This window comes from Bombina bombina, chromosome 4 (assembly GCF_027579735.1).
Source record: "Bombina bombina isolate aBomBom1 chromosome 4, aBomBom1.pri, whole genome shotgun sequence".
Lineage (NCBI taxonomy): Eukaryota > Metazoa > Chordata > Amphibia > Anura > Bombinatoridae > Bombina > Bombina bombina.
Window position 1 is genome coordinate 851,931,760 of NC_069502.1, and position 22,371 is coordinate 851,954,130.

The window sequence follows — 22,371 nt, forward strand, 5'->3', positions numbered from 1 at the left end:
AGCATTGGGTCAGGCTTAGAACTTAAAAATATGAAGTGGTTCATGCCCTGTATATATGCACACAGAAATGAGTGACTCATCGGATTTCAACCCTTTTTAAATACCAGTTTAAATACCAGTTACTTATTCAGAAAAGGTAAAATATATGAAGTGGCCAGGTTGGCACCAAAAAATTGCTATAAAAAGCATTGGGCACGGCTGAAAATATGTATATTCTATGAAGATGTTCATGCTGAGTATATATCATCACAGAAATAAGTGACCAAAAGGATTTTAACACTTAAAATACTAGTTACTTATTCAGAAAAGATAAAATATATGAAGTGGCAAGGTTGGCACCAGATTGTTTGATATAAAAAGCATTGTGGCAGGCTGAAAACATGTATATCCTATAGAGAGGCTTATGCCATGTATATAAGCACACATTAATGAGCGTTCCAAAGGATTTTAAGAGTTTTTAAATACCAATTACTTATTTAGAAAAGGTAAAATATATGAAATGGCAAGGTTGCCTGCAATTTTTTTGCTATAAAAAGCGTTGGGCCAGGTTGATAAAATGTCTATTCTATAATGGGGTTCATGCCCTGTATATATATCCACACATAAATTAGTGGGCCAAATGATTTTAACCCTTTTTAAATACCTTTACTTGATAAGATAAGATAAAATATATGAAGTTGCAAAGTTGGCACCAGATTGTTTGCATTGGGCCATGCTGAAAATATTTGTCTATTCTATGATGAAGTTCATGCCGAGTATTTATCATCACAGAAATGAGTGACCCAAAAGGATTTTAACGCTTTTAAAATAACAGTTTATTATTCATAAAAGGTAAAATATATGAAGTAGCAAGGTTGTCACCAATGTTTTCCATAAAGAGCGTTGGGAAAGTCTGATAACATGTCTGTCCTATGATGGGGTTCATGCCTTGTATATATCCACAAATAAATAAGTGGCTCAAAGGATTTTAACTCTTTTTAAAATAACAGTTACTTTTTGAAAACATAACCAAATTTGTTCCACATTTGCTATCTGTTTATTGCAATACAAGTGTTAAAGTCCGTGTAGACGGTCAAAAATGTGTCCAACTTACTAACCACTCCCTTATTTACCCACCTCTCCCTCCAAGAACCTTTGCCTACCATCTGACCCCCCCATCCACTCAGATCTCCTCTCTCTTATCCCCCCTCCCTCCTTCACCCTCAGTGCTACTTTCAACATCTAATTTTCTGCAGCGCAGAGGTACCACCCGCTCCCCTCTATATCTATCACCAATCCCTCTATCTCTATCACTATCCATATATCCCTCTATCCCTCTATTGCTGTGTCCATCTATCCCTATCCATCTATCCCTATCCATCTATCCCTCTATCTCTATTCCTCTATCTCTATCCCTATCACCCTATACCTATATCCATTTATCTCTATCCATCTATCACTATCCTGCTATCCCTATCTTAACATATTTTTTTTATGCAGCGCAGTGGTCCCAGCCTCTCCAGCCCCTCCAGCGATGGGGCTCCCACCTGCCTCCCTCCTTACCCTCCCACGCCATCGATTGCCACCACCGCTGCACAATACAGAAAGGGACACAGATTGCAGAAATGCCTCAATATTGAGGCATAGTGCATTACCATTTTCTAAGCAACCGTTGCAGAGAGGGCCAGTGATGGTGCCGATCGTTGGTGGCATGCGAAGGATAGGAGGGAGGCAGGTGGGTGGCCCATCACTGGAGGTAGGAGGAAGAAGGCGGTAGGGTGTGTGAGAGGGGCAGGAGCGGGTGGGAACGCTTATACTACGGAAAAAGTTGGAAGCTGGAAGGAGGGAGAGGGGGATAATAGATTAGTAAAATAAACTGGGAGAGGGTAGAGTGGTAGGAGAATGAGGGTGGGCAAATACACTACAGATTTTATTTTATATATCTACTGTATATAAAAAAAATAAAAGCAAATAAATATTAGCTGCTGGCAGACAGCTGAAAGTACATAACATAACATACATAAAAGGTAGAAGGGGGGGGGGGTTAGAGAGCTGTTTGGGGGGGGGGGGTTGTGAACAAAGGAGATCCCAGAGATGCATTTACAACCATTTGTGCTATAATTGCACAAGCTGTTTGTTCAGTGATAAACCCAAAGTTTGTGAAAAAGTAAAAACATTTTTTTATTTGATCGCATTTGGCGGTGAAATGGTAGCATGAAATAATGAAATATAGCAAAATGGGCCTAGATCAATACTTTGGGTTGTCTACTACACTAAAGTGAAAATTAAACGTACAAGCTCCCTACAAGCTAATGAATTATCACCTTCACTGCTGGGCATAATGTGGTGCGCAGCAGCATTTAGCAGCCTTCTAATTACCAAAAAGCAATCCCAAAGCCATAAATGTCTGCTATTTCTGAACAAAGGGGATCCCAGAGAAGCATTTACAACCATTTGTGCCATAATTGCTGAAGCTTTTTGTAAATAATTTCAGTGGGAAACCTAAAGTTTGTGACAAAATGTGTGAAAAAGTGAACTTTTTTTTTTTATTTGATCGCATTTGGCGGTTAAATGGTGGCATGAAATATACCAAAATGGGCCTAGATCAATACTTTGGGATGTCTTCTAAAAATATATATATATATATATATATATATATATATATATATATATATATACATGTCAAGGGATATTCAGAGATTCCTGAAAGATATCAGTGTCCCAATGTAACTAGCGCTAATTTTGAAAAAAAAAAATAATGGTTTGGAAATAGCAAAGTGCTACTTATATTTATGGCCCTATAACTTACAAAAAAAGCAAAGAACATGTAAACATTGTGTATTTCTAAACTCAGGACAAAATTTAGAAACTATTTAGCATGGTTGTGTTTTTTGGTGGTTGTAGATATGTAACAGATTTTGGGGGTCAAAGTAAGAAAAAGTGTGTTTTTTTCATTTTTTCCTCATATTTTACAAAAAAAATTATAGTAAATTATAAGATATGATGAAAATAATGGTATCTTTAGAAAGTCCATTTAGTGGCGAGAAAAACGGTATATAATATGTGTGGGTACAGTAAATGAGTAAGAGGAAAATATAGCCCCGGTACTTAAAGGGACATGAAACCCAAATTTTTTATTTCATGATTTAGAAAAAGCATGCAATTTTAAACAACTTTCTAATTTACTTGTATTATCTAATTTGCTTCACTTTCTTGGTATACTTTGCTGAAAAGCATATCTAGATAGGCTCAGTAGCTGCTGATTGGTTGCTGCACATTGATGCCTCCTGTTATTGGCTCACCCATGTGCATTGCTATTTCTTCAACAAAGGATATCTGAAGAATTAAGCAAATTAGATAATAAAAGTAAATAAGAGTGTTGTTTAAAATTGTATTCTCTACTTGAATCCTGAAATAAAATTGTTGGGTTTAGTGTCCCTTTAAGGGTAAGAAAATGTAACAATGGTCTGGTCACTAAGGGGTTAATGTTCATTCACAGTGGTTACTTTATAAATCACAATCTGCATAAAACACTGTGAATGCAAGAAAGCTACAAAATGTTTCGTTTTCATAATCATTGTCACAGTCTATAGCTTGTTTGTTACATTAAAGTTGATTTAAAAAAAAAAAAACAAAAGCTTTGAGTGGAGGTCACATGCTTCCTGTCTAGAGTGGAGCTCCACTCTGCAGTTGGACCCTTCTCGCAAAATGTTTAGTTTTCAGAATGATTGTCTATAGATTGTTTGTTACATTAAAGTTGATTAAAAAAAAAAACTTTGAGTGGAGGCAGGTCACATGTTTCCTGTCTAGAGTGGAGCTAGCTACCGAGTGGTCACATCAGCCATGTGATGTCACAGGTCCTTCTGCTGGAAGGGAACTAGCGTCTATGTGCAAATAAGTTAAGTACAACAAGGCAGATTCACAAAGGTAACCATACACAAAGACCCCGCTGTATAGTATTATATTACTGGAGAGGGACTTAATTGTGTATTTCTAAGGTAGAGGGAGTCTATTTGTAGTAGTATATATCTTTGTATAAGGTAAGGCAGAGTGTACCTATATATAATATTATATATCTATGTATAATGTGCTAGGAGGGAGCTGATTGTGTATTTGTGAGGCAGTGGGAATCTCTCTATAATCATATATATATATATTTATATAAGTTACTGGGAGGGAGCTGATTGTGTGTGAGGCAGAGGGATTATATATCTCTATATAAGGTACTGGGAGGGAGCTGATAGTGTGTTTGTGAGGCAGAGGGAAACTCTATAATAATTATATATCTGTATATAATACCAGGGGGATGTGTGTGTGAGGCAAAGGGAATCTCTCTCTATAATATTGTATATCTTTATATAAGGTATGGGAAGCTGATTGTGTATATGTGAGGTAGAGGGAACCTCTCTATAGTGTTATATATCTTTGTATAAGGTACTGGGTTGGGGGCTGTATGTGTGTTACATATCTGTGTATAAGGTACTGGGGAGGGAGTTGGGTGTGTGAGACAGATAGCTTCTCTTTAATAATATAGATCTGTATATAAGGTGCTGGGTAGGGGGCTGTGTGTGAGAAAAAGGGAGCATTTCTGTAATTTTATATTTCTCTATATACCACACTGGGCAGGGAGATGAATGGGAGGCAGAGAAAACCTCTGTACAGTTTTAAATGTTTCCATTTAAGATGCTGGGGGGAGTGTGTTTAGGACACATTGAACATCTCTATAGTACTGTATATCTCTATATGAGGTGCTATATGAGGGATGATGTATATGAAGCAGACTGCTCTCTCTTTTTCTGTGTATTATGCCTTTATATAAGGAGGATACGGCTTGGGGGGAAATATATATATGGGGTGTAGAACACAGGTGGCAACAGAAAAATGCATTAATAATCACATAAAGCTTAATAACACATTCTACAACTCTACACCAGCCTATAGCTTTAGTTCTATAGAGTAATGCTTAATATTTGGACAATTTACTGCAAAACCAACTATAACGTTCTGTAATAAGTGGTCTAAAAATATGTATTGTTAGAATAGTTTATTAATCACGTTTTTAGTTTTTTTAATAATCACTGTCCTTAATTTGTTTTATTCACTTTAATCCCTTTGTGATCAAGCAGAGTAACACCTGAATCCTGATCTCTTTATGATGCTCAGATACAGGTGTTGGTCACACATAATTCACAGCATTTCCCCTTATGACAATGAACTGTACGTAAGACCTCTCTCTATCTCTCTCTTTGTTTAGGCTCCTTTTACTGTGAAGATCACGTACAATACACGTTACGGCGTTTGCCAGTAAAGAAGAAACATTATAATAATATCTGACAAATTCACTTACTGAACAAGACAATGTCTGACAAGAACCAAACCTCAGACCTTTCTGAGGCACACGGAGGTAAATAGGACGTCACGTGCATGTCACCTAATTTAGCTACCATGGCTATTAAGTACAAGGTGTAAACATCTACTCTTCAAAAAAATACTTTTGAGTTGGGCAGCTGGATGGGTATTGTAATAAAAACGATGAAACAAAAAAAAAAATAGGTTACAGTGCATAGTCAATTAAAAATGATGAATTAAGGTTAGTTTAATATAATGCATTGATTCTGTAAAGCTTTACCAGATTGTGCAAATTTACTATTGCTTCAAATGAATGTAACAGTCAGTAGGGAGCTGATTATATACAGAAGGTTATACTAAGTCGCATTTAAAAACCTTTACCCTTGTTAACAACAAGATCAGCACGAGATGCACACGCTCAGTGTCAGTCTGTGATTAAATAGACATAAGTCAGTATTTTGCTGGTGATATACAGAAGTTTATACTAAGCAGCATTTAAAACCGTTACCCTTATTAACCACAAGATCAGCACAAGTTGCACACGCTCAGTGTCAGTCTGCGCTTAAAGGGACAGTCTACACCTTAGTCATCTTAAAGCCTTACCTTAGATCTTATTGTTTAAAGAGATAGATAATGCCTTTACTACTCATTCCCCAGCTTTGCACAATGAACATTGTTATATTAATATAATTTATAATATTTAAACCTCTAAATTTCTGCCTGTTTTTAAGCCACTACATACAGACTATTATCACATGTTTTTTTATTAGCTTTTCGCTGCAGGAGACTGCTAAGTCATGTGAGCCATGTAGAATAGATTGTGCTCATTCCCGTGGAGTCGTGGCTGACACTGTACTAATTGGCTAAAATGCAAGTCAATAGATAATAACTAAATAGCCATGTGACCAGGGGGCTGTCAAAAGAGGCTTAGATGCATATTAATTAGATACATATTAATTAAGTATATTAATATAACTAAGTTGGCTGTGCAAAACTGGGCAATGGATAGTAAAGGGATTATCTATTTTTTCAAACAATAAAAAATTTGGAGTTGACTGTCCCTTTTAAGCTGCAAATAGCCTCCTGTACCTTTTCTATATCATGCAGCAGGGACAGTAATAAAGTTATTTTAAATTGAATATTGTTTTTGGCCACTTTGATTTGGCTGCCAAGTGCCGCCCACTGATGACATCACAATCTGTGTTACATCTTGGCACTCTGCTGAATAGCATTGTCAGTCTGCTGGATCCAACTAGTAAGCCTTTTCTGGTTGACCGCTATATGCAGCCCAGATTGTGATGTCATCAGTGGGTGGAGCTTGGCAGCCATTCCATAGCGGCCAGGAACAATATTAATTTTAAAATAACTTTTTTACTATTGAATTATAGAAAAAGTGTATTGGCACTTCATTAGTATATGTGGTAATTCCCTGTAATATATTAATGTGTTAGAATAAATATACTGTGGCTAGAGTGCTGTGCATGAACAATATATTTACAAAACAGTCCGAAAGTACAAATTAAACAAATGCTCTATAGTAGCATATTTGTTTCCTTAATTTGTTTATCACCTATTCCCTTTGTGCAAAGATAGGCCACAATTAAACATAACTTTTATTAACAACTGTTAAAATAAAAACACTAGAATGGCTCTGTAAAGTATCCTCGGACCAGTATATTGGTCTTTAAATGATCAATTAGAATATAAAACGTTATGTATATGAACTAAACCCTGTGTTAAAAATAATTTCAGGCTGATTGTTGGGTCAATATTGGGATATCATTTTCAAACAATACCAAAAAATTCCCAGATATAAAACATCCATCAGTTCGAACATCAGACTTTAATACTATTTAAAGGACTAGTCAACACAGTAGATTTGCATAATCAACAAATGCAAGATAACAAGACAATGCAATAGCACTTAGTCTGAACTTCAAATGAGTAGTAGATTTTTTTTTTTCTGGCAATTTTAAAAGTTATGTCTTTTTCCACTCCCCCTGTACCATGTGACAGCCATCAGCCAATCACAAATGCATACACGTACCATGTGACAGCCATCAGCCATTCACAAATGCATACACACTTATTCTTGCACATGCTCAGTAGGAGCTGGTGACTAAAAATGTTTAAATATAAAAAGTCTGTGCACATTTTGTTAATGGAAGTAAATTGGAAAGTTGTTTAAAATGGCATGCTCTATCTGAATAATGAAAGTTTAATATTGATTGAGTGTCCCTTTAACTTGTGCCTATAAGCGCTAGATCTCAGGGGCCTTATCCAACAAGGCAATTATAGTAACATATGACCCAATAGTCACTTTATATCCGTTTATACAACAATTCTCATCCCAACATGAGATATACTAACTGATGACACTAGTTCAAGACTATAAGACACTAATTAGACATGTAGATAAATGTCTATTCAATTTGGTGATCTTCTTTTTCTCATCCCCCTCTTTAAGGAATAAATATATTTGGCTCCATTTATCAGGCAGCAGATTCTGCTTTGGAGGCCCATCGATTCAGGTTCGCCTGAAACGAAAGCTAAGAAGCAATTGTCGTAAAACCGCTGCTCCTCAACCCGTCTACCACCTTTTACGTGGCGGATTGAAATCATCCCTATACAATGCGATCAGGATGATTGACAGCCCATGCTAACAGCCGATTGACCACCAGTGAGCAGGGGGCGACATTTGCACAAGCATTTCACCAGAAATGCTTGTGCAATGGTAAATGTGGACAGTGTATGCTGTCCGCATTTAACGATGTTGAGCAGACATGATTCGCAAAAAAATGATAAATCAACCCCATTGAATAATAATGCACAAATAAAATACAAGATAAAACGAAACTGTATTCACAAGTAAATTTAATGAAGAAACTACAGTGAATGTTATGCAAACCTAGATAGTAAATACTAACATCACAAATCCATTCAAGTTTATGAACTGATTCACAGAGGATGCGTTCCCATAGACTTATTAGTAACCTATACAAATAGGCCCAGTCATATTCTAATTGATCATTTAAAGGCCAACATACCTGTCCTTGGATACCCTACAGAGACTTTCTAGTGTTTCAATTTTTACATTTTTAACCTTTTTTAATAAAAGTTATGTTTATTTGTGGCCTATCTTGGCACCAAGGGAATAAGTGATAACTAAATTTGGGAAACGGATCTGCTAATATACAGGGAGTGCAGAATTATTAGGCAAATGAGTATTTTGACCACATCATCCTCTTTATGCATGTTATCTTACTCCAAGCTGTATAGGCTCGAAAGCCTACTACCAATTAAGCATATTAGGTGATGTGCATCTCTGTAATGAGAAGGGGTGTGGTCTAATGACATCAACACCCTATATCAGGTGTGCATAATTATTAGGCAACTTCCTTTTCCTTGGCAAAATGGGTCAAAAGAAGGACTTGACAGGCTCAGAAAAGTAAAAAATAGTGAGATATCTTGCAGAGGGATGCAGCACTCTTAAAATTGCAAAGCTTCTGAAGCGTGATCATCGAACAATCAAGCGTTTCATTCAAAATAGTCAACAGGGTCGCAAGAAGCGTGTGTAAAAACCAAGGCGCAAAATAACTGCCCATGAACTGAGAAAAGTCAAGCGTGCAGCTGCCAAGATGCCACTTGCCACCAGTTTGGCCATATTTCAGAGCTGCAACATCACTGGAGTGCCCAAAAGCACAAGGTGTGCAATACTCAGAGACATGGCCAAGGTAAGAAAGGCTGAAAGACGACCACCACTGAACAAGACACACAAGCTGAAACGTCAAGACTGGGCCAAGAAATATCTCAAGACTGATTTTTCTAAGGTTTTATGGACTGATGAAATGAGAGTGAGTCTTGATGGGCCAGATGGATGGGCCCGTGGCTGGATTGGTAAAGGGCAGAGAGCTCCAGTCCGACTCAGACGCCAGCAAGGTGGAGGTGGAGTACTGGTTTGGGCTGGTATCATCAAAGATGAGCTTGTGGGGCCTTTTCGGGTTGAGGATGGAGTCAAGCTCAACTCCCAGTCCTACTGCCAGTTTCTGGAAGACACCTTCTTCAAGCAGTGGTACAGGAAGAAGTCTGCATCCTTCAAGAAAAACATGATTTTCATGCAGGACAATGCTCCATCACACGCGTCCATGTACTCCACAGCGTGGCTGGCAAGAAAGGGTATAAAAGAAGAAAATCTAATGACATGGCCTCCTTGTTCACCTGATCTGAACCCCATTGAGAACCTGTGGTCCATCATCAAATGTGAGATTTACAAGGAGGGAAAACAGTACACCTCTCTGAACAGTGTCTGGGAGGCTGTGGTTGCTGCTGCACGCAATGTTGATGGTGAACAGATCAAAACACTGACAGAATCCATGGATGACAGGCTTTTGAGTGTCCTTGCAAAGAAAGTGGCTATATTGGTCACTGATTTGTTTTTGTTTTGTTTTTGAATGTCAGAAATGTATATTTGTGAATGTTGAGATGTTATATTGGTTTCACTGGTAAAAATAAATAATTGAAATGGGTATATATTTGTTTTTTGTTAAGTTGCCTAATAATTATGCACAGTAATAGTCACCTGCACACACAGATATCCCCCTAAAATAGCTAAAACTAAAAACAAACTAAAAACTACTTCCAAAACTATTCAGCTTTGATATTAATGAGTTTTTTGGGTTCATTGAGAACATGGTTGTTGTTCAATAATAAAATTAATCCTCAAAAATACAGCTTGCCTAATAATTCTGCACTCCCTGTATAGTGCATTATTTTAGCCAGTACTTTCTGACTGTTTTGTAAGTAACTTTACCATTCCTGTTGCATGATATAGAAAAGGTGCAGGAGGTTATTTGCAGCTTAATCTAAGGTAAGACTTTTAAGATGACTAAAGTGTAGACTGTCCCTTTAAATAGACATAAGATAACAGTCAGTAGTGAGCTGGTGATGTACAGAAGTTTATACTGAACAGCTAATAAAAACCTCTATCCTTCTTAACAATAAGATCCAGCACCAGGTGCTCACGCTCAGTGCCAGTTTGTGCTTAAATAGGCATGAAAGTCAATACAGGTAGCCCTCAGTTTACGCCGGGGTTAGGTAGAAGGAATGGTTGTAAATTGAAACCCAGTTTATAATGTAAGTCAATGGGAAGTGAGGGAGATAGGTTCCAGGCCCCTCTCAAAATTGTCATAAGTAACACCTAATATATTATTTTTAATGCTTTGAAATTAAGACTTTAAATGCTAAACAGCATTATAAACCTAATAAAATAATCACACAACACAGAATATATAATTAAACTAAGTTAAATGAACAAAAACATTTGCTAAACAGCATTATAAACCTAATAAAATAATCACACAACACAGACTTCACTTGCATTTTTCTGCAAACAGTTCTTTCTATGCATTCCAATCTGGACTGATTTATAGACAGGAAAATCTTGTTCCTTTGAAATCTGCTCGATAGCTCAGGTCAGGTTAAACTGATTAATTTCAGCTTGCTTGGCTTTGCTGCAATACAAGGTACAGCTCCACCTACTGGCTATTTTAATAAATGCACTGCTTCTCAATGCTTTTCAATAGCAGTCACATGACTGGAAAAAAAGGTTGTTATTCTGAAACGGTGTAAATTGAACCGTTGTAAAACGAGGGCCACCTGTATTACACTTTTGTGGTTTATATAGAGCATGCAATTTATTCTTTGGTATCCTTTGTTGAAAAGCATGTGTGCATACCCTAAGCAATAACAGTGCACTATTGGAAGCTAGCTGGTGATTGGTGGCTACACACATTGGTCTCTTGTCATTGGCTTATGAGATGTGCTCAGCTAGCTCACAGTAGTGCATTGCTGCTCTGAATCTGACTTTATTTATATGTTTAATTATTTTGCAGGAGCTAAACATAGTTATATGCAAACAACAGTACAATAATAACCTGCTGTAACATATTAGAGTATTTTCCTTTTGTGTTTTTGTCCCTTTAATGGGGGCTGATTTGTAGATGAGCTCAGTGCACAGTGTGCACAATGTATCCACTAATTATTACTTCTGTTAAAGGGACATGAGCCCCTAAAAAATTATTTCATTATTCAGACAGAGAATACGATTGTAAACAACTTTCCAATTTACTTCTCTCTAATTTGCTTCATTCTCTTGGTATCATTTGTTGAAGAGCATTCCTAGGTAGGTTCAGGAACTGGGAGCTAGCTGTTGATTAGTGACTGCACCTATATTCCTCTTATCATTGGTTTACTGATGTGTTCAGCTAGCTCCCAGTAGTAGGCTACTGCTCTTTCAATAAAGGATACCAAGATAATGAAGCAAAATATGATAATAGAAGTAAATTGGAAAGTTATTTAAAATTGTATTTTCTATCTTAAAGGGACATAAACCCATTTTTTTTTCTTTCATGATTTAGATTGAACATCAAATTTTAAACAACTTTCTAATTTACTTCTATTATCATATTTTCTTCGTTTTCTTGTTATCCTTATTTGAAAAGCAGAAATGTAAGCTCAAGAGTGTGCACGTGTCTGCAGCACTATATAGCAGCAGTTTTGCAACAATGTTATACATTAGCAGGAGCATTAGATGGCAGCACTATTTCCTGTAATTTAGGGCTTAAGGCATGTGCACGCTACCTACCTAGGTATCTCTTCAACAAAGATTAACGTGAGAATGAAATAAATTTGATTCCAAGTAAATTGGAAACTTTTTAAAAATCTTATTCTCTATCTGAATCATGAAAGATTTTTTGGGGGTTTAATGTACCCTTTAATCATGAAAGAAAACATATGGGTTTTATGTCCCTTTAATGCACCAGGCAATGTGTATTGTACAATGTCATGCACTACTGTGCTTAAACTGTACAGCAACAGCATACGACTGACTTCTATATCCTTTTAATAAACTGAGTAGTTGCTGGTTTATTAAGATTTATAGGCGAAGAGTTGTGCAGTTACTATAATGTGTACGTGGTGTTGTTGGTCACATACAGGGAGCACTAAATCAGGGGTTTAATAAGGTTTATAGTCACAGAGCTGTGTAATTACTATAATGTGTATGTGGTGTTGTTGGTCACATACAGGGAGCACTAAATCAGGGGTTTAATAAGGTTTATAGGCACAGAGCTGTGTAGTTACTATATTGTGTATGTGGTGTTGTTAGTCACATACAGGGAGCAGTAAATCAGGGGTTTAATAAAGTTTATAGGCACAGAGCTGTGTAGTTACTATAATGTGTATGTGGTGTTGTTGGTCATATACAGGGAGCACTAAATCTGTGGTTTAATAAGGTTTATAGGCACAGAGCTTTGTAGTTACTATAATATATGTGGTGTTGTTGGTCACATACAGGGAGCACTAAATCAGGCGTTTAATAAGGTTTATAGGCACAAAGCTGTGTAGTTACTATAATGTGTATGTGGTGTTGTTGGTCACATACAGGGAGCACTAAATCAGGAGTTTATTAAGGTTTATAGGCACAGAGCTGTGTAGTTACTATAATGTGTATGTGGTGTTGTTGGTCACATACAGGGAGCACTAAATCAGGGGTTTAATAAGGTTTATAGGCACAGAGCTGTGTAGTTACTATAATGTGTATTTGGTGTTGTTGGTCACATACAGGAAGCACTAAATCAGGGGTTTATTAAGGTTTATAGGCACAGAGCTGTGTAGTTACTATAATGTGTATGTGGTGTTGTTGGTCACATACAGGGAGCACTAAATCAGGGGTTTAATAAGGTTTATAGGCACAGAGCTGTGTCCCCCGCGTGCCCCGCCCATCCCCCGTCCGTGCCCCGTCTGCGCATGCAATATTGAGGCATCGCTGCAATACCCTGAAAGCGATCAGCATCGCTTCCATCACTTGAAACCCTAGAGGACGTGCATTTTTTGTAGGACGTGCCTAGCACATCTTTGGTCTTTAAGGGGTTAAACAGAGGCAAATAAACCTGTTATAGGGACATGAGAATCAAAATTAAACTTTCACTAATTGGCTAGTACATGTGATTAAATTAAAAATGTATTCTGTTATCACGTTTACCACTTTCTCTTGGCCTTTGTTGAAACTCAGTTTATTTCCATGAGAACTTACTAAGGTAGGTTTAGGAGCATGCTCTGTATACAGCAGCAGTGCTTGTCATGAGAGCATATTGAGGTAGGCTAAGGTGTGCAGTCTATATAAGGCAGCAGTGCTTTTCATGAGAGCATACTGAGGTACGCTCAGCAGCCTGCACTAGATAGGCTCAGGAGCATGCTCTGTATAAGGCAGCAGTGCTTGTCATGAGAGCATACTGAGGTAGGCTAAAGAGCACACTATATAAGGCAGCAGTGCTTGTCATGAGAGCATACTGAGGTAGGCTAAAGAGCGCACTCTATATAAGGCAGCAGTGTTTGTCAGGAGAGCATACTGAGGTAGGCTCAGGGGCAAGCTCTATATAGCTGGTAACTACGTGCACATTCTTGAGTATACCTATGTTTTTTGTCATGTAAAGGAGCTAAATTTGAGCAAAGTACCCTAGCTGTGTGCGTCTACAGACACAGTCACTGTGTGCAGCACTGAGGCATCTAATATTCTGTTACCGCTGGTTACATAAACTTATTATATACAATGTGGTGCAGCTCTTCAGTGCGTAGCTGGCGGCAGACGTATGTGCGGCGCTGGAGGTGTTCTGTACTATTTCCCAGTGTTCTTCCTCTTCAGTGCTGATTGTGTTGGGTTGGTGTCTAGCGGGTACTTCATTCTCACTGATTTATGACTGTAGCTAACCTTATCAACTCAAATAACAAGTCCCGATTGGCTATTCCATTCCAAAAATAAGTCATGCTTACCTAGTATGTTAATTTATTACAAGACTTCAGAAAATGTTGTAACCGCTAGGGACCTCATTTATCAAAGCCCGGACCGGCAATGTTTGCTCTAGCAAACCTGGCCGCCTGTTATCGCAGAAACAGTGCACAAGCATCCGCCTGTGCAATGCCACCCCCTGCTCATGCTAAGCCTAATGGTGCGCTAGTAGGAGCTGTCAATCACCCCAGGCGAACGTATCTGATGACCGCTGCTTTCTTAACTATCAGCTGCAGGCTTGCTCATGTGAGCCTGCAGATAAGTGCCGCCAAAGCTGTATACCCAGCTTGATAAATGGAGTGCTTGGTGTTTACTGTCCCTTTAGCTAAATAGTGCCACAGTCTGTGTATCTGGTGAAATTGCCTATCTTGGAAATACACAAACTCTTTTATGGTAAATTTATAAAACGGAATCTGCTTTCTTTGTACAGATGCAGATGACACTGATATAGTGAAAGTTGAAATAACAGAAGATCTGTGGGTGAGGCATCAACTGGAAGCATCAGATGAGGAATCCAGCGACAGTATCAGCTCAGGTTAGTGTGCATGTATGGTGTGTCTGAGGGATGCAGGTTGCAGATGAGTGTGCACGTATGGTGTGTCTGAGGGATTCAGGTTACAGGTTATTGTGTACGTATGGTGTGTCTGAGGGATGCAGGTTACAGGTGAGTGTGCACGTATGGTGTGTCTGAGGGATGCAGGTTGCAGATGAGTGTGCACGTATGGTGTGTCTGAGGGATTCAGGTTACAGGTGAGATTGCACGTGGTGTGTTTCTGAGGGATTCAGGTTACAGGTTATTGTGTACGTATGGTGTGTCTGAGGGATGCAGGTTACAGATGAGTGTGCATGTGTGGTGTGTCTGAGGGATGCAGGTTACAGGTGAGTGTGCATGTATGGTGTGTCTGAGGGATGCAGGTTGCAGATGAGTGTGCACGTATGGTGTGTCTGAGGGATTCAGGTTACAGGTGAGTTTGCACGTGGTGTGTTTCTGAGGGATTCAGGTTACAGGTTATTGTGTACGTATGGTGTGTCTGAGGGATGCAGGTTACAGGTTATTGTGTACGTATGGTGTGTCTGAGGGATGCAGGTTACAGATGAGTGTGCATGTGTGGTGTGTCTGAGGGATGCAGGTTGCAGATGAATGTGCACGTATGGTGTGTCTGAGGGATTCAGGTTACAGGTGAGTTTGCACGTGGTGTGTTTCTGAGGGATTCAGGTTACAGGTTATTGTGTACGTATGGTGTGTCTGAGGGATGCAGGTTACAGGTGAGTGTGCATGTGTGGTGTGTCTGAGGGATGCAGGTTGCAGATGAGTGTGCACGTATGGTGTGTCTGAGGGATTCAGGTTACAGGTGAGTTTGCACGTGGTGTGTTTCTGAGGGATTCAGGTTACAGGTTATTGTGTACGTATGGTGTGTCTGAGGGATGCAGGTTACAGGTGAGTGTGCACGTATGGTGTGTCTGAGGGATGCAGGTTGCAGATGAGTGTGCACGTATGGTGTGTCTGAGGGATTCAGGTTACAGGTGAGTTTGCACGTGGTGTGTTTCTGAGGGATTCAGGTTACAGGTTATTGTGTACGTATGGTGTGTCTGAGGGATGCAGGTTACAGGGGAGTGTGCACGTATGGTGTGTCTGAGGGATGCAGGTTGCAGATGAGTGTGCACGTATGGTGTGTCTGAGGGATTCAGGTTACAGGTGAGTTTGCACGTGGTGTGTTTCTGAGGGATTCAGGTTACAGGTTATTGTGTACGTGTGGTGTGTTTGAGGGATGCAGGTTACAGATGAGTGTGCACGTGTGGTGTGTCTGAGAGATGCAGGTTACAGGTGAGTGTGCACGTATGGTGTGTCTGAGGGATGCAGGTTACAGATGAGTGTGCACGTGTGGTGTGTCTGAGGGATGCAGGCTACAGGTGAGTGTGAATGTGTGGTGTGTCTGAGGGATTCAGGTTGCAGGGGAGTGTGCACGTGTGGTTTGTCTGAGGGATGCAGGCTACAGGTGAGTGTGAATGTGTGGTGTGTCTGAGGGATGCAGGTTACAGGTGAGTGTACACGTATGGTGTGTCTGAGGGATGCAGATTGCAGGTGAGTGTGCACGTATGGTGTGTCTGAGGGATGCAGGTTACAGGTGGGTGTGCATGTATGGTATGTCTGAGGGATGCAGGTTACAGGTGGGTGTGCATGTATGGTGTGTCTGAGGGATGCAGGTTACAGGTGAGTGTGCAGGTATGGTGTGTCTGAGGGATGCAGGTTACAGGTGGGTGTGCACTTATGGTATGTCTGAGGGATGCAGGTTACAGGTGGGTGTGCATGTATGGTGTGTCTGAGGGATGCAGGTTACAGGTGAGTGTGCACATATGGTGTGTCTGAGGGATGCAGGTTACAGGTGAGTGTGCACATATGGTGTGTCTGAGGGATGCAGGTTACAGGTGAGTGTGCACATATGGTGTGTCTGAGGGATGCAGGTTACAGGTGGGTGTGCACTTATGGTGTGTCTGAGGGATGCAGGTTACAGGTGCATTCCCCCCAACTGTCCCGGTTTTTGCGGGACAGTCCCGATTTTAAGGGTCTGTCCCGCCGTCCTGGGAAGAGTGCTGTCCGTCCCGCATTTCCTCAAAGCCCCCGAGCTGCTGCAAAGTTTAATTTGTATTTATTTTATTTTTTTTAAATCCTATTGGGCCCTCCTTACCATGTGATCATCACAGGACTAAAATTGCACCCAATAGCGGCACAGTGTATGACTGCACATGGTTACTAGTCTCTGTGTGAGTGCGGGCAGCGGCAAACAACAAGAGGTGTCCAAGTTGGGTAATGTCACTGTGGGCATATTATTGAGACTGTGACTGTGTGACTCATGAGGCGTCAGGTCAATCTAGGGGGTGACTGCTGCAGCCAGGGCAGTGTTTGCCGATTTTTGTGCAGAGTTAATACGGAAGTAGGGTGAGTGATATACTTTTTATCTCTGCCAACGCTTTGCTAAATTACACCAGGTTCTTATAAAGAACTATCCTTTGCATTGTTGATGGTGTAATTTTAGTTGAAGCCTATCCCTCCCAGCACACAGACTCCGGCTCAGAGCAGACCAGGCTAGACAACAAGGGAGTTTCCCTTCTGTAGACCCTGTCACTGCCGTTCCACCAGCCCCACATGTTGAAGAATGAACCCAGCTGCTCCTGGCCAGGCTATGTGTGCTGATAAGGTAGGCTTAATAGTGCAGGGAGGAACAAAAACATAATCAATTAGTTGTAAACTTGTAAACTCTCAGCCGTGACTGCAGGAGCTGCCAGACTATTTCAGCTTCTTCATGCTGCCGATCTCTAGCTTTACCTCCCCTGCTTCTTATTAGTATTATTGGCTGACCTCTGAGCCACTTCATCACATGGGGTCAGTGAGACTAAGATGATAAATAAATGGTCCTTAGCATGTTTCTTCTCCCTGGATCTCTCTTATATCTCACTTTTAAAGGTCAGTGACACTGGGCTGACATTCTTCACATTCCTAATCATTTGCAGGTACACAATTGTATGCACATTTTTTCCATTGTCTGAAACCAAACCCTAAACTTGTGTGTGTGCTGTATTAAATATGGGTTTTTATAAGTACTAGGTGCCCTTAAACCTGACATGGTTGCTAGGGAGTGGGGACAAGTTTATAGCAGCTTTTATATTTCCTCTTAAAATACAGTATATGCCAGCCTCACAGCTGCTCTTGCTTTCCTTACCACTTTCCTATACTGGTAAGGGTTAAAAATACTACATGTTGTAGACATTCATGGGTTAAACCACTTAAGTCTTTGCCGCATGTTTGGTGTACTTGAATCAGTATTTTAAAGGGACATCAAACTCAAAAGATTTTTTAAAATTATTTAGACAGATTATACAATTTTAAACAACTTTCCAAATTGATTTGCTAATCAAATTTTCTTGATATCGTTATTATGAAGGAACAGCAATGCACTACTGAGAGCTAGCTAGTGCATCATTTGAGTCAATGACAAGAGGCATATATGCTTTTCAGCAAATTATATAAACAGAACAAGGCAAATTAGGTAAACTAAGTAAATGGAAAAGTTGTTTAAAATGGCACGCTCTATCTAAATCAAATACATTTTTACTTTTACCTTACTGTTCCTTTTTAACCCTTTAGTGTTATCTATATATGTCATTTATAGGAAGCCTAAGCAGAGCTCCTGTCATATCTAAACAGGTGCAGGGGGTAGAATCTCTGAGAACACTCTTTCTGAGACAATGCATTGTTATGTGAGATGGTGTGGGGGGGGTTCTGTTAGCCAGGAGAAAAATGTGTCTGTGTGTGTGTGTGGGGGGGGGTCTGTTAGCGAGAAGAAAAGTGTCCCTCTTTGGCACTTTCAAATGTTGGGAGGTATGCAGGTGGGTGTGCACGTATGGTGTGTCTGAGGGATGCAGGTTACAGGTGAGTGTACATGTATAGTGTGTCTGAGGGATGCAGGTTAGAGGTGAGTGTGCACGTATGGTGTGTCTGAGGGATGCAGGTTACAGGTGAGTGTACATGTATAGTGTGTCTGAGGGATGCAGGTTAGAGGTGAGTGTGCACGTATGGTGTGTCTGAGGGATGCAGGTTACAGGTGAGTGTGCATGTATGGTGTGTCTGAGGGATGCAGGTTAGAGGTGAGTGTGCACGTATGGTGTGTCTGAGGGATGCAGGTTACAGGTGAGTATGCATGTATGGTGTGTCTGAGGGATGCAGGTTACAGGTGAGTGTGCACGTATGGTGTGTCTGAGGGATGCAGGTTAGAGGAGGGTGTGCACATATGGTGTGTCTGAGGGATGCAGGTTACAGGTGAGTGTGCACGTATGGTGTGTCTGAGGGATGCAGGTTACAGGGGGGTGTGCACGTATGGTGTGTCTGAGGGATGCACGTTACAGGTGGATGTGCACGTATAGTGTCTCTGAGGGACGTGGGTTACAGGTCGGTGTGCACGTATATTGTCTCTGAGGGACGTGGGTAAAAGATGAGAGAGCACAAATATTGTTTCTGAGGCACACAGGTTACAAATAAGTGTGCACGCATGTTATGTCTGAGGCTCACAGGGGTGCACGCATGTTGTGTCTGAGGCTCACAGGGGTGCACGTATGGTGTGTCTAACATTCCTTTCACCTAAAAACATATGAGATAAGAAAGAGATAAAAAGGAAAGTACCACAGCACACAATTGGTGATATTGTCTGTCTGGGAAATACACAAACTATTTTGTGGTAAAGTTATAAAAACTAGATCATGGGTTATAAAATCTGCTTTATTTGTACAGATGAAGATAACACTGATATAATGAGATTTGAGATAACAGAAGATCTGTTTACGTGTGATCAGGTGAAGACTGAGGAGGATGAAGTTCCTATAAATACGGCTACAGGTGACTAGCGCATATTAACCCCTTAATGACCAGTGTCGTACCCTTAAGGACCAGCAACGTACCCTGGGCTTCTCTCGCAATATTGAGCGAGATTGGGCTATTTCTGCATGCCCCACGAGTGGGGCACTGCAGAAATAGATTTGCTGAGTTCTGCTCACTCTGTGGCCCTCTCTGCATTGGACAGCGGTGGGACCGATAGTTGGTGGGTGGGAGTGTAAAGAGGGAGGCGGGTGGGCCGCCCATCACTGGAGGAGGGCGGGAGTGGGCGAGATAGCTCAGTCATGCTACAGAGGAAAAAAAAAAAAAACTCCAGCTGCGTGATTGAGGGGGATCATATGTTGGATAATTTGAGGAAAAGGGATCTGGGAGGGGGTTTGGGTATTGAGGGGCGGGGCAACTACAGCTACTGGGGGGAGGGTTAGAGAGCTGTTTGGGGGGGTTTAGGGAGGTTGGGAGGTAAAAGGGGATACTACCCGGCCGAAAATATATAATAATAAAAAAAAAAGTTTAGAAAAATAAAAGGTTTTTTTTTGTTTGTTTTTTCCGGCAGAATTTCTGCTAGTACTTAAGATGGGGGTGACCTTTGGGCGGTGGGGGAGGGAAGAGAGCTGTTTGAGAGGGGGTCAGGGAGGGAGCAGGGTGTGTGTCAGGTGGGAGGCTGATCTCTACACTAAAGCTAAAATTAACCCTACAAGCTACCTAATTAACCCCTTCACTGCTGGGCATAATACAAGTGTGGTGCACAGCGGCATTTAACGGCCTTCTTATTACTTAAAAGCAATGCCAAAGCCATATGTCTGCTATTTTTGATCAAAGGGGATCCCAGAGAAGCATTTACAACCATTTGTGCCATGATTGCACAAGCTGTTTGTAAATCATTTCAGTGAGAAACCTAAAATTGTGAAAGAGTTAACAATTTTTTTTATTTGATCGCATTTGGTGGTGAAATGGTGGCATGAAATATACGAAAATGGGCCTAGATCAATAGTTTGGGTTGTCTACTAAAAAAAAATATAGAGTTTTGATTGGTAAAAAAAGGCTCTATTTCTGTTTAAATGTAGTGATGGCAAAAATGCTAAAAATTCTCTGGTCTTTTAGGGAAGTTTTTGTCTGAAGTGCCCGGTCCTTAAGGGGTTAAGTAAATGGGAGATTCTGTGATTGTGACATGTTGTCTCATGTAAATAAAATTGCATGTTCTCCTCGCCTTGCTTATGACCCTTTCTACTCTCTATAGTATTGTTAGCTACTATCAACACTCTCTATAGGACTGTTAGTTGCCATTAGCTCTCTCTTTAGGACTGTTAGCTGCCATTAGCGCTCTCTTTAGGACTGTTAGCTGCCATTAGCGCTCCCTATAGGACTGTTAGCTGCCATTAGCGCTCCCTATAGGACTGTTAGCTGCCATTAGCGTTCCCTATAGGACTGTTGGCTGCCATTAGCGCTCCCTATAGGACTGTTAGCTGCCATTAGCGCTCCCTATAGGACTGTTAGTTGCCATTAGCACTCTCTATAGGACTGTTAGCTGTTATTAGCTCTCTCTATAGGACTGTTAGTTGCCATAAGCACTCTCTATGAGACTGTTAGCTGCCATTAGCACTCTCTATAGGACTGTTAGCTGCTATTAGTGCTCTTAATAGGACTGTTAGCTGCCATTAGCGCTCTCTCTCTAGGACTGTTAGCTGCCATTAGCTCTCTGTCTAGGACTATTAGCTGTCATTAGCACTCTCTATAGGACTGCTAGCTGCCATTAGCTCTCTCTCTATGATTGTTAGCTGCCATTAGCACTCGCTGTAGGACTGTTAGCTGCCATTAGCTCTATTTATAAGACTATTAGCTGTCATTAGTGCTCTCTATAGGACTGTTAGCTGCCATTAGCGCTCTCTATAGGACTATTAGCTGTCATTAGCGCTCTCTATAGGATTGTTAGCTGCCATTAGCTCTCTCTCTATGATTGTTAGCTGCCATTAGCACTCGCTGTAGGACTGTTAGCTGCCATTAGCTCTATTTATAAGACTATTAGCTGTCATTAGCGCTCTCTATAGGACTATTAGCTGTCATTAGCACTCTCTATAGGACTATTAGCTGTCATTAGCGCTCTCTATAGGACTGTTAGCTGTCATTAGCTCTCTTTATAAGACTGTTAGTTGCCATTAGCACTCTCTATAGGACTGTTAGCTGTTATTAGCTCTTTCTATAGGACTGTTAGTTGCCATAAGCACTCTCTATGGGACTGTTAGCTGCCATTAGCACTCTCTATAGGACTGTTAGCTGCCATTAGCTCTATTTATATGACTATTAGCTGTCATTAGCGCTCTCTATAGGACTGTTAGCTGCCATTAGCTCTATTTATATGACTATTAGCTGTCATTAGCGCTCTCTATAGGACTGTTAGCTGCCATTAGCTCTATTTATATGACTATTAGCTGTCATTAGCGCTCTCTATAGGACTGTTAGCTGCCATTAGCTCTATTTATATGACTATTAGCTGTCATTAGCGCTCTCTATAGGACTGTTAGCTGCCATTAGCTCTATTTATATGACTATTAGCTGTCATTAGTGCTCTCTATAGGACTGTTAGCTGCCATTAGCTCTATTTATATGACTATTAGCTGTCATTAGTGCTCTCTATAGGACTGTTAGCTGCCATTAGCTCTCTCTATGGGACTGTTAGCTGCCATTAGCACTCTCTATAGGACTGTTAGCTGCCATTAGCGCTCTCTATAGGACTGTTAGCTGCCATTAGCTCTCTCTCTCTAGGACTGTTAGCTGCCATTAGCTCTCTGTCTAGGACTATTAGCTGTCATTAGCA

The 22,371-nt window shown here is 40.4% G+C and overlaps 1 protein-coding gene across 2 annotated transcripts in view; it reads left to right on the forward strand.

Moving 5' to 3' along the window:
* Window positions 1–3,817: 3,817 nt before the first annotated feature.
* Window positions 3,818–22,371, forward strand: part of LOC128655649 (gastrula zinc finger protein XlCGF26.1-like) — a 65,195-nt gene continuing 46,641 nt past the window's right edge. The window contains exons 1-4 of one of the 2 annotated variants that reach the window (XM_053709237.1): window positions 3,818–3,906; window positions 5,234–5,383; window positions 14,604–14,708; window positions 19,458–19,562. In XM_053709237.1, coding sequence (XP_053565212.1) covers window positions 5,338–5,383; window positions 14,604–14,708; window positions 19,458–19,562 — 256 coding nt within the window. In that variant the 5' untranslated portion in view covers window positions 3,818–3,906; window positions 5,234–5,337. Of the gene's footprint in view, window positions 3,907–5,112; window positions 5,384–14,603; window positions 14,709–19,457; window positions 19,563–22,371 lie in introns of those variants that run through there. The other variant, XM_053709238.1, reaches the window with a different exon arrangement.